The sequence below is a fragment of the Danio rerio genome, chromosome 6, assembly GCF_049306965.1.
Source record: "Danio rerio strain Tuebingen ecotype United States chromosome 6, GRCz12tu, whole genome shotgun sequence".
In the NCBI taxonomy this organism is placed as follows: domain Eukaryota; kingdom Metazoa; phylum Chordata; class Actinopteri; order Cypriniformes; family Danionidae; genus Danio; species Danio rerio.
This window is the reverse complement of record NC_133181.1, coordinates 13338249-13351659: the sequence shown is the minus strand read 5'-3', so window position 1 is coordinate 13351659 and position 13411 is coordinate 13338249. Positions and strand designations below refer to the sequence as shown.

Sequence of the window (13411 nt, the reverse complement as noted above, 5' to 3'; positions counted from 1 at the left end):
ACAATAGCTGGTGGTTTTATTCAAAGCGACTTACAAATAAATTATTTATTTATTTAGTGCCTTGAAGACTTCTGTGCAAACATATGTTTCAGACTCAATATGAGACTTGCATTTTTAACTTCCCTCTGCTGAAGTAAACGTCTTTTTAAAAGCTTGCATTGCACAGTATTTAATAAAAATGATTTAGTCAAAAATACTATTAAAGTTAAGCATAATGTGTTTTTTTGTATGTGTGTCTACAGGAAGAGCTGGAAGCAGCGAAGAACTTCCTGTATCTGGAGATGGGTTATAAAGCTCGCTCTGAACAGCTCAGCAAGACCACCGAGATCTCACTCACTCCTCAAGAGGTGGCCAGGTACATGAGATGAGTGACTTTAACTCCATACAATAGTCCAGATGACACACTCTCCTAATAATCTCATTACTTCGACTGACAGGTATAAGAAACGCTTTTATAAATTTGACAAGGAGAGCAAAGGCTTTATCACAACAGTGGATGTCCAGCAAGTGCTAGAGGTGAGTTATACAGTCTTCTTCAGTTACAGTGTCATGTAAATCTAGCTTTTACATCTCATAGTGCAACAATCTGGTACTTTTCTTTAATATGCCTATCATATGATCTTGGCCATTTCACCTTTTATATATTAAGTCATATTAGAACAATTTCTGAAGTATAATGGGGCACTAAAGACTGTAATTATGCTGAACATTCAGCTTAACCATTATAAAAATAATACTATAATATATATACACACACACACACACACAGTTGAAGGCAAAATTATTAGCCCCCTTCAAATTTTTTCTTCTTTTTAAAATATTTTCCAAATGATGTTTAACAGAGCAAGGAAATTTTCACAGTATGTCGGATAATATTTTTTTTTCTGGAGAAAGTCTTATTTGTTTTATTTTGGCTATAATAAAAGCAGCTTTTAATTTTAAGCTCAAAATTATTAGCCCCTTTAGGCTATATTTTTGTTCGATAATCTACAGAACAAACCATTGTTATACAGTACAATAACTTGCCTAGTTACCCTAACCTGCCTAGTTAACCTAATTATCCTAGTTAAGACTTTAAATGTCACTTTAAGCTGTATAGAAGTGTCTTTAAAATATCTAGTAATATATAAAATACTGTCATCATGGCAAAGATAAAATATATCTATTATTAGAAATGAGTAATTAAAACTATTAGGTTTAGAAATGTGTTGAAAAAATCTTCTTTCCATTAAACAGAAATTGGGGAAAAAAATAAACAGGGGGGCTAATAAATTCAGGGGGACTAATAATTCTGACTTCAACTGTATTTAGATGGAGCTTGCATGTTCTCCCCGTATTCCTCGGAGTACTTTGGTTGCCCCACAGTCCAAAGACATGCACTATAGGTGATTTGAATAAACTAAATTGGCCCTAGCGTATATGTGAATAAGTGTGTATGGATGTTTCCCATTACTGGGTTACAGCTGTAAGGGCATCTGCTGTTTAAAAACATATTGTGGAAAAGTTGAATAAAGGGACTAAGCCGAAGGAAAATGAATGAATGAATATATATTTAAATGATGGTTATATTTTACTAAATACTGATTAATATTTCACTAATTACATTATTTATATTTCATACTTTTTGAAAGTATTTTTGATCAAATTATTAAAGTTTCCAGAAGAGGCTCATTAGAAATACAAGCTTCAGCCTACATTTTTGTGAAACTGTAAAAACAAAGTATCATACGAATTACGGGACTTTTCCAGGCAGAAATAACAAAACGGGAGGGTGGCGGGAGATGGGTGTGAAATACGGGAGACTTCCAGGAAAAACAGCAGTAGCTGTAAAAATAGCTGTAAAATCAGGAGCTTGCTCTTGTAGGGGTATGATTATGACATAGAGCCTGTTGTTGATGTCCCAAGAGGAAAACCTGCTGCTGACACCAGACAGCAGCTCATCAAACTGGGCTCAACTCAGTTGGAAGCACCTCTGAAAGCTGTCATCATCCAGGTATAGTTTCTGAAGGAGTTGATGAGCTCACAGAGCTGGGTGCACCTCTGAAAGGATCTTTTGGACTCAGACACGGCGCCGAATGAATATACACTGTTTTTCAGCCTTTCTAAAGCACAGCTACTCTCTCAATAATATCAATGTTAGCCATTTACAGTAACAATGAAACTAAAGTCATCGGGCCGAGAGATGCCACGTCCATAACACAAATCCACCTCTATTGTGAAATGAATATGAAGTGCGAATGTAGTGAATTTGATGCACAAATTATGCAAGTAAACATAAAACGCCTTCTCTTGAACATAAAATGTACAATGAAACATAACATACAGAGTAACACATTTCAAAATAATTTAAATGTAGACAGCGCTCTCTAGTAAATTTGTCATCTGAAACGTGCAACGTGTAGGCTAAGGTACAGATTTCCAATGAGCCTGGACTGTAATTCCTCATCATAATGCTGTGTTCACACCAGACGCGGAACGCGCAGATAAATCGCACTATTCGCGCGTAAATAGTCGCGTGAACATTTGAGGTTACTCGATTCATTCGCGCGTCAAACCCCGCTTCATTTGCGCGTCAAACCCCGCTTCATTCGCGTATCAAATTCACTTCAGAACAGATGCGGATTCGCATGATGGGCAGGGCTTCTGTCTGCCCCGTGGCTCTAGCTTCATAGCTAAAGGGCTAACATGGATTTTATGAAGAAAATAACAGTGTTTATGTGCTTTATGAAGGATGATAAACAGTGTCAATACGTTTAGAGCTGTGTTTGAGTAAACTACATCCTTTCAGAGGTGCATCCAGCTCTTTAAGCTCATAGACTCCTCCAGAAACTGAACCTGGCTGACGGAGGCTTTCAGCGGTGCTTCTGACTGAGCCCAGCCCAGTTTGATAAACTTCTTGTCGATGTTTGCTGGGGGATTTCCAATGGGACACCGACAACAGGCGATACGTCACAATCACGCCCCCACAAGAGCAAGCTCCTGATTGGTTAACGCGGCACGAATGTCCGCTAAAGTCCAGATTTTCTAATGCGAGCGCAAAATGCTCAATTCGCGCCACGCCATTCGCGACATGCGCACCGCGCAATTCTCGTCATTCGCGCGTATCGTGCCGCAGGAGGTCTGTTCGCGCGTTTGCATTGACTTAACATGTAAATCACTCGCGCTTGACGCGCGTGCCGCGTCTGGTGTGAACGCAGCATAAGACTTTTGCTAAAGCATAAAACAGTTCAAAAGTGTAATGTTAATTCATTTTCATTCTTCATACTTTATAGATTACCTCTACTTACTATGTACAAACCAATTCGAATTGTCTCTTTAAGTAAAACGCTCAACAATTCTGTGTTGAGCAGAACAGGGATTCGCATGTTAACTGTATTCTTTAGAGACAGAAATGAAGCAAATGTCTGTATTCATCACCATAAATACAATTTTAAATAATTTCCCTCATGCTTATTAGCCGTCATTCTCTTAGCTCTCATCATCTCTGGTTCTCATGCAGTCCATAAAGGGGCAGTTCACCCAAAAATAAAAAATTATGTCATCATTTACTCCTCTGCTTTTTCCAAATCCCTCTGAGCTTCTTTCACCTGTCGAACACAAACGAATATATACCAAAGAACAGCCATAGTATACATTGTTCCTACTATTGATGTTAAGGGCTGCTTTTTTCCAACATTCTAGAGAACATTTTGTTTTGTGTTCAGTAGATGTTGAAGAAATTTTTATTTTTGGGTAAACTATCCCTTTTAACATTTTCTTTCTGCTGCATCTCTGATTCTAATTGTGTCACCGATTTGTGCGTTTTCAGAGACTCAGTATTCACATTGACGAAAATGCTCTTCACGAGATCCTCAATGAAGTGGACCTCAACAAAAACGGACAGGTGGAACTGGATGAGTTCCTGCAGGTACGAACCCTCATACTCCGCTATTTATAGACCAAAGTCTTGTCTTGGTGTGGCTTTAGTTTTCAGGCAGAATTCATAGCTATAGGTGTGAAAAAGCCTCAAAATTAACAGTGCTTGTTATCTTCATGTCAGTATATCCATGTTTTGTCATAAGTCCGCCGCTACATGGCGATTAGTAGCTCTGAAATGTCACACTCGCGTCAGAACGACTCTGAAGTTGATCTGCTGTCTCTGGAGTTTCAGTTAATTAATAATTACCAGCACCATTCTGTACTTTTTACCGTAATGAAGCATGAACTAGATTAACAGATGTGGGTCGGGAGAGAGGTGTTAAAAGTAATAATCACCCTTTCTGGGGTTTGAACCGGTAACCTTTAAATAACTAGCCTAGGCTTTATGCAAAGTCCATTTGAAGACCCCCGTGGTGGAAATCAGGCTTTTAATGTTGTTTAGATGTTGTTTTTAATATGCTTAAAGGCAAACCACATACAAAGTACTTCAGTCAGCACTAATGCTGAACATTTTATCATTAAAGTCCGCATGAAATCAAAATCTTGATTATTTATTTTGCAAGCGCACAATGTTAGTCTTCAAGTGAAAAATAAATCTGTGCAATACACAAAATACCTGTAGAATAAAAATACAGTTGAAGTCAGAATTATTCCCCCTTCTGTGATTATTTATTTATTTTTTTTTTTCAAATATTTCCCAAATGATGTTTAACAGAGCAAGGTATTTCTGATAATATTTTTTTCTTCTTGAGAAAGGATTATTTGTTTTATTTTGGCTAGAATGAAAAGTTTTTAATTTTTTTGAAAGCATTTTAAGGTCAATACTTTTTGGATTGTCTTCAGAACAAACCATCATTAAAAATTGACTTGCCTAATTACCCTATCCTGAATGATTAACTTGATTAAGCCTTTAAATTGCACTTATAGTTTAACATCTAGCAAATTATTATGTACTGTCATCTAGGAATGCAACGATTAACCAAATTCACTATTAACTGCTTTTTAGTTTTTTCCATGGTTAATTAGTCGTAAAGGCTTCCCAACACAGAGTTTCTGTTTCATGGAACAAAACTGCTGCAATTTAAAAAAGTTATATGTGCTAGTTCAGAGTTTATACAGTGAAGTTAATACGCATGTACAAAGGATTAACTGTGGCTGAGACACATAGCAGCAGTGGGCTGTTCACATAAGGTGTTTTTTCTGTGCGCAAGTTCGTTGTTTCCATTTTAGGTGCACAGCTTATATTGGGAAAACCTTTTAAAAACAGTTAAAAACATCTCACACTGTAGCGCAGTGCTTCAGTTAAAGTTGAAGTGCTTCAGAACTTGCCGGATCCTGATCTGGAAAATGTCAGATATTCGTGTTTTGCATTCCGCTTTTTATTTTAATTGATCCGGCATTATCTTGTGCGTGGTGAATACCTGCACGTGTGTGTGTGTGTGTGTGTGTGTGTGTGTGTGTGTGTGTGTGTGTGTGTGTGTGTGTGTGTTAGATAATGTAAATGAGAGCAAGCGAAGGCTGTGTGGATTGTGTAGTTGTGCACTCATACACATGACGGTAATCACCATGCTCAAGGTAAAGCAAACGTCACGATTTACTATTGGCCCTACACAATATTTTTAGCCAATCGCCTTTCTTATGTTTACAATCACTCTCATTGGTTGCCGATTGTTTCGCATGCAGTGAGCAGCGAAAATAAATAATGGCATAGTGGCCAACTTAATATGTGTATTTTCAAAATGACAAAGAGGCAGTCACACAAATTTCCATTTTTTAAAACCAAGAGTAAATCTGATAATGAGCCTGATCAAAAGAAATCTTGAGAAGATGAAACTGCACGAATAGATCAGGATAGTGGGAGACAGAAGCAAAATGATCTTAAGTCAGCCAGAAAATATGACTGAAGAGGTAACTGTGGGCTCTTCTTGAAGATTAGACTGAGTGAACCACTTAATTTTTTTTTTTTACTTGGCACATAATAGTGAACTGAAAAGTGATTGTTCATACGATTTATGACCGTTGAGAAATGTGATGCTATCACCGTTTAATGAAGTCATGTTCCGGGAAAACTGAAATTGTGTGGTGGACGTCGGTCACGGTAACTTTTATTTTTATTTGCCTTGTTCTGGGAATTATGTGTTACAAATTAAGCACTGCTGTAGCGGCAATGCAATGTAAAAAAAAAAAAAAAAAGATGTGTTAGACGAATTATTACAAATTATTAAAATGATTATGTATGTATGCATGAACACAGATGATAACAACAGTTCATTTAAATATGAGCTAATATATAGCTTAGATTTACGTTAAATCTAAAATAGAAACAAATACAATTTTTTATTTATTCTTATTTTTATTTATTTATTCATTCATTGTTCTGGCATTTATTTTCCGTGTAAAATTATTACTTCTGTTTAATCGTCGAAAACTTTTTTCACTTATTTTTAAGTGCAAAGAGAGAAATTGACTATTTTTTGTTTTTATTAATATTTTGTGCTATATTATTTGGTTACTGAGCAGCAATTAACAACACTTTAAAATATAAGGAGTTTTCATGTGATTTTCTAAGCTAGTAGTGTTTTGAAATGAATGAATGCATAATTGTGATACCGTGATTATTCCTCAGACAGATAATCTTACAACCAAAATCATCCCTACTGTCATCATGCAAAGATAAAAGAAATCAGTTATTAGAAATGAGTTATTAAAACTATTATGTTTAGAAATGTGTTAAAAGAAATCTCTCTTTTTAACAGAAATTGGGTAAACAAAAAATATACAGGGGGGCTAATAATTCAGTAGGGCTAACAATTCTGACTTCAACTGTACATGCATGCAGGATAGTGTTTTCATTTTTGTCCAAACTCTCCAGTAAAGCTAATAGACATACCTCAATTTTAAAACTAAAGCCTCCGTAATACAATAACATTAGCAGTAATATGATAATGCTTTTATAAATTGCGGCTATTAAGTTTAAATCGTACTGTAGATATCTGGCTATAACCATTAAGCTGCCAAGCCCCGTTTCAGATAGTTTGATTATGGTGTGTTCTGCTCTCTGATTGGCCCAGCTCATGAGCGCGGTTCAGAGAGGTCAGATCTCCGACAGTCGTCTGGCCATCCTATTGAAGACGGCCGAGGAAGGCCTGGATCTGAGAGGTCCCGTCTCTGTCGACCGCAGCGGAGGAGGCGTCTGAATCGCGACGGCAAACCCAAACATCTACCAGACAGAGGCTCCTACCGCAAACTTGGATAAACACCAAAAAATGCTGACCACTGTGCCCACGCCGGTCAGATCACAAGCACATCCTCTTCAGTCATTAATCGACCGGCTGGCTGCCTTCGACTACAATCACTTTCTGAAAGAAAAGAATTTGTTTTAGCATGGTTATTATTGAAAAAGTTATTATTAGTGCAGAATATATTTGAAAGAGTATATATTTTTTATTGAATGCATGCAGTGCCATGTTGTGTGACCTCCATGTTGGGAAAAAAAACAATGGAAACCATCATAGAATATAGTTTGACTTTATTAGGCATTGTATTGAATTTTAATGGCCTTTTGTGTCCCTATTAGCATTTTTTGCTTTCTGTTTATCTTTTTTGCTCTCTATTAATCTATTTTAAAATAAATCCCAATGTAATATGTCTCAAAACGCACCATAAAGCATTAAAATGTAGTGTTTTTGATTGTTTAATAGCATTGTTTTAGTATTTGTGCACTGTAAACAAATGCTGGGTTCCACTCAATTCCTTCTTGTTATTCAAACACAAATCAATTAAGTTACTTAATTGTTTTCAAATTTAAATGGACTCACATAAAACATATAGGTTGTCCCTAAAAAAAACTTAAGAATTGTGTTGTATCATCTCATTTTAAATAAGTCAATTGAACAAGCAGCAAAAGTCGTTTTATGAGTGTAGTGGAAACCATTAGCACTTCTGTGGTGGTTTCTGTTGTTTTGATTTTTCAGCTGGGCTGGTAAGCATAAATAGAATTTTTCTTTAATGTTTTTTTATCCACTGAGCTTTCTGTTGTGCCATTTTATTCAAGTAAATGATTTGCTACTGAACACATTGTGGTGAGGTTGCTCAAGGGCTGCTGGTGTCTTCTGAGGTAAATAATGCACTATATGTAAATTTATTTGCAGTTTTATACTATACACTGCTTATTCATCACTATGCTGAACTACAGTGATGATTACTTTTACGTATTTCAAACTCTCCTGATGTTTATGTATTTATTCAAAATCTATCATTTCTGTTATACTACTGTATATGTTTTCTTTAATTAATGAATGTTGATTATTTAAGGGATATTGTACATCTAGGTGGTCCATCAACTGCCTTGATGTACATTATTACACTTATTACACGGCTTCTAGTCATCACACTCGAAAGATTGATCTGGGCTGTAGTAATTTACTAACTTTTTAATTAAATGTAATGCTTGCAGAAACAAAAAGCGGCTGAATGCAGCCTACACTAACCTACGTATAATTGATTCACAGAATTGCACTAAAACAATCAAGAACAGTGCCATGAAAGATATAAGCATAAGAAGATACTAACTAATGGTCAGGATGATTGGTAGTACACGGATGAGCCCATATGAAAAATACTTTATTAAATACTATAACATTTACATTTAAATTACATTTAGTACTATAACACTTCTGCAGCAACAGGACATCAACATGACATCGTATTGACATTGTGGGAACGATGGATTTGAAACGAAAATCGGGTTGATGTTAGAACCCAACGTCAGGCCGACATCAATGTTTAATGTCCAACATAAAATCAACCAAATATCAATGTCTAATCATGTCACATCTTGAGACTGTGTGGACGTTATCACTATGACACGTTGGATTTTGGTCACTTTCCAGCACAACCTAAAATCAACCAAATATCAACATAATTTGACATGGTTATTGCACATAAAAGAAAAAGTTGTCCTTAGACGTTGGCTAGACATTGAAATTTGGTTACTTGACGTCACAACCTAAATCTAACCTAATATTAATGTCTTATGATGTTGTGTGCCTGCTGGGATACCATAGTATTTAAAGTCAACATGAAATGAGAATTTACAATGTTTATTTTTATTTAAAGTGAACAATTAATCTGTGCAAGTTAATTCACTGGAAAATAAATGTTTGTTTCTGTAATCTTTAATCAAAGATCCATAGCAACTGTATAACAATAATCTTTACCATGTCCTTATTACTTTTAGTTTGTTATGAGAGAATGATGCATAAAAAGAAAGCCCTGCCCCTACTCAATATTCTGTTTCAGTTGGGACTAAATTAACATACTGGAATAAAAGTCTCAGCAACTTCCGTTTCACGCGGACTTTAAGTACTTAAATTACGCTGTTGTGATAATACTATAGTTGCTATGGCACAGCAACTATAGTAATATCAGAGCCATAGAGAGGTGCGACAACGGAAGTCCAAAAAGATCAATCGTGGTGTGACTCATGTCGACTTGAAAGTGCTTCAGTTCATTTAAATAATGTTACACTGTAAAACAAATTCTTACTGCCTTTTATTTGTAGTTGAATCAAATTAACTTTTCTAAATCAGTCAAACTGACTAAAAATGTTTTGTTAAACTTTGTATAGCCACAAAAAAATGTTGAAACCTGATTAACTTATTAAATTAAGTTCAAGTAACGTAAAAAAAAAAAAAACATTTGTTGTCATGGCTTTTTGCCATTTAATTTTTACAGTGTAGATAACGTTAAAACATACACAATTTTAATGTTGAAAACTTTGTACCTTTCGAAAGTGCAAAACCAACTGTCTTCAGCTGTAACTCAGCTGTAAGTGCTAATTTCTGGGAATTATTGACTGGCTCCATGATCCGCCATTGCTGTTGAACAACAACAACAACAACGTTCCACTGGAGTCAATGGTGTTGTCGCAACTTTCTCTCTCTATGGCTCTAAGTAATATAAGCAAACTACAATACTGGTTTTGTACAACTATACACTGTAAATAATGCTGGTTTCCACATAATTCCTTCATGTGGTCCTAACACAAATCGAATAAGTTAACTTATTTGTTTTTACAAATTTAAGAGGATTGAAGATAAAGCAATTAAATTGTCCCCCCAAAAAAACTCAATAATTGTATTAAATCAGCTCATTTTTAAATAAGTAGTTTAAGCAAGCAGCAAATATATTTTTTGAGTGTAGGTTATATTATACTACAAAACACCACAGTTTACTACAGTAAAAACGAAAGTATACGACACTGTTTATTAGTTTATCAGTTCACTGTAGTTAATTCTACAGTAGCTGTGCTGTACAATTTATTAACATTGTACATACTATAATACAGTGCTCAGCATATATAAGTACTCCCCTCACAAATCTGTTTTAAATTCATGTTTTGAATAGGAAGCTTTTCAATATTATATTTGTGTATATGCATTAGATTATTCTGTACTGAAGCCAAATCTGGAGCGTATCTAACAAAATAACTTACGATAACGGTCCAAAAACTAGCACAACCAAATTTATGTTATAGAAAAATATTAAATACAAATACTAAAAAAAAGAGGAAAAATCAAGAGAAGAAAAAAAAAAATAAAATTGTAGAAATTTTGTAGGTGTTTTTTTTTTTTTTGCTTGAATTTAATTGTATTATCTTTCTATTTCTATATATGTTTGGTGACAAAATATTTTAATAAATATATCTGTTTAATAAACCGATTTTGTTTAAATGCACCAAAATACATTGCCTATATTCACTGAGAAATAGATACAAATATTTATTTTCAAAATGGGGTGTACTCAATTATGCTGAGCACTGTGTATATACAGTATAACACACATTACCATAATTCAAAAACACAATAGTATTTACTACAGTATTTTTTAATCTGGAAGCTTGTCTTATTAGTTTCAGCAGTTGTTGTCTAGGAATAACTTACCTTGGCATGTCGTGATTGGCCGATCAGAATTGGGTATTTCAGTGAGCCGTGTAATAAACACATTTTAAAATACAGGTTATTTATTTCCATTGAGGGTTCTATAAGGAGCCATTACATCTTAAGTAACTTTCCATTCCACGAAAGGTTCTTAATAGTGAAAAGGCTTTTTAGGATTGTTTAAAAGAAAAACTTAAGAATTGTGCACTGAAATATTCATCGGAGAACATACAGTACATGTAAACTCCATTTTGAAAGCTTTTATTTTTAAGAGTGTATGTAGTTGTGTTTTATCCAGATCAGTTGTTGTATTTTGTCTTAATCAGGTTGTGTCCAGTCTTTTCATTAGCTCTGATTCAACTAATTTTACAGGTATAATTAGACTTAAGAGTGTTTGTTTGAATGATGAACAGTTAAAACTTTTTCTTAATCCTTGCCTGAACAAGCAATTTGTTTTTCCATTCATCATGAAATAATATGGAACATTATAGATGATGCAAACGATATAGAGGATAACAGGGAATGTACTTACGTGCCTTACTTTTTAAAGGGATAACTATAGTTTACTCCAAATTTAAAGAGTCATTTTTTTCATGAGATTCTTTGATGTGAGGAAATAAAAAATAAGATATTCAGAGAAATGTTAGTGTGAAAACTGTATAGGATCCTATTGACTTTTTATCCCTAAAATGAAAGTCAATGAGAATTGATACCATTTGGTTTTCAACATTCTTTGAAATGTCGTCTTTTACTGTTTGGAACCACATGAAAGTAGTCGAATTTGGGTGAACTGTGCCTTTAAAAAGTCACTTTTGCATGTCGAAACGCACAGTCCAATATACACTAATAACTCAGTCTTTAACTTTATTTTTTATTGATTTATGTTCAATCTTTAAGAACACAGAACCGGCTTTTTAATGAGCTTGGATGCTTTAAGCTTGATGATATAAATGAATATTGTTTTGTACTTTAAGGCTTCTGTGATTTTATAATCCATTTTGGTTCATTAACATAATGTTTTTTAAAGCAAAACGACCACAAAGATTGTCATGGATCTTCCAGGATCACTGTTTTGTTTGTGGGTAAGAGAGGAACCGCCGACTATTAACACATGAGAGCAGATGCAGTTTATCTAATTTATTGTTTGTCCCGACAGGATGTAATTTCAGCCTGATCCTGATTGAAAGAGATTCATATTTTGTGAAAACAGAATGTAGAGGAAATCAATCTGCAATGCCTGAGAAACACAATTCTGTAATTAAATGTATCTGGTTGCCTTGCTCATTGTTCGGATGTGCCTTTATTTTGTGACTGACTGTTGTTATGTTCAGTGACTTCATGTTTCTCACATAATGTTTGTTGTAGATGAAGCATGTGTTGTCTTCTTCTCACGTATGTTTCTCTCACCCAGACAGAGCCTAAAATTGACAGTCGACAAACACCAATTTGGAAAAACACATCAGTGTTGGTATGTACAAAGCAAAAAATGCTTTTCTTACTGTTTTTTTTTTTATCGTTTCTAATCAAAAAATCTAAAAATTCTTAAATTAAGAAACATTTTCTATGCAAGCGATACATTTTAAGGAAAACATTTTATTTTAAGGAAAAACTTACATAATTTTGACAAATAATTTCCTAAAGGGCACCTATTTACCCCCTTTTTCAAGATTTATGACAAGTATTTTGTGTCTTTTTAGAATGGGTCTGTAAAGTATCAACTGAAAACACCCATCGGATTTGTGACACCTTTAAGTGTCATAACGTCCACAAACCGGGATTCCATAATGGAAATCAACAAGAACCATAACTACCAACATTTCTTCAAATTGCTATAAAACATAATGCACATACACACATTTAGATTGACAAGCGTGAGTAAATGATGACAGAAAGTTCATTTTTGAATAGACTGTCCCTTTAAGGTGCTTAACCAGGACCTCTGCTTGAGTTAATATGCATGCAGTGTAATTATATCGGATTCACAGGGTTATTCTGACACCATCTGAAATGAGGATTAGCTGTAGCTGCAGACCTGGGATGTTAGTTTAATTGCATTTTGCTAGGTGCTGATTTGGCTGGAATGGGCCACACTCATCTCACACTGTGAAAGAGGCTGCGGCTCCAGGGATTATTAGCCAGGCGGACAACGAGATGCCCCGAAAGACCCTTTGGGCTCAGACCCCTATTAATCAGCAGTATTACTGCATAATATGCTCATCAGACACATAGTGGTTGCTTTAAAGTCAATTAGTTGACATATTCCATCAACATGAATGGCCGGGGGAAGGGCTTAACTAACATTTTGCCACATCTGCCAGTGACTTGAGGAAAAATGATTAGCCAGGAAACTGTGTTAAAGACAGACACGGCAAATTAGGAAAGCACATCTAAGAGTGATTATTACTATTAAAACTATTGAATTGTCAAATATTTCATAATAACTTATGAACAGGTCCTAGATCAGTTCAGTAATAATTAATTTCCTCATTAAAGCATCACCTCTGCATAAAATCCAAATTTGCAATGTTTATTTGTAAGAGCATAATGTTATT

The 13411-nt window shown here is 34.8% G+C and overlaps 1 protein-coding gene across 3 annotated transcripts in view; it reads left to right on the top strand.

Annotated features, from left to right (window-relative positions):
- gpd2 (glycerol-3-phosphate dehydrogenase 2 (mitochondrial)) overlaps window positions 1-12140 on the top strand; it is an 83607-nt gene extending 71467 nt beyond the window's left edge. For 2 of the 3 annotated variants that reach the window (XM_005165843.6, XM_068221793.2), the window contains 4 exons: window positions 243-355; window positions 438-516; window positions 3809-3907; window positions 6990-12140. In XM_005165843.6, coding sequence (XP_005165900.1) covers window positions 243-355; window positions 438-516; window positions 3809-3907; window positions 6990-7115 — 417 coding nt within the window. In that variant the 3' untranslated portion in view covers window positions 7116-12140. 3 annotated transcript variants of the gene reach the window in all.
- The last annotated feature ends 1271 nt before the right edge of the window (window positions 12141-13411 follow it).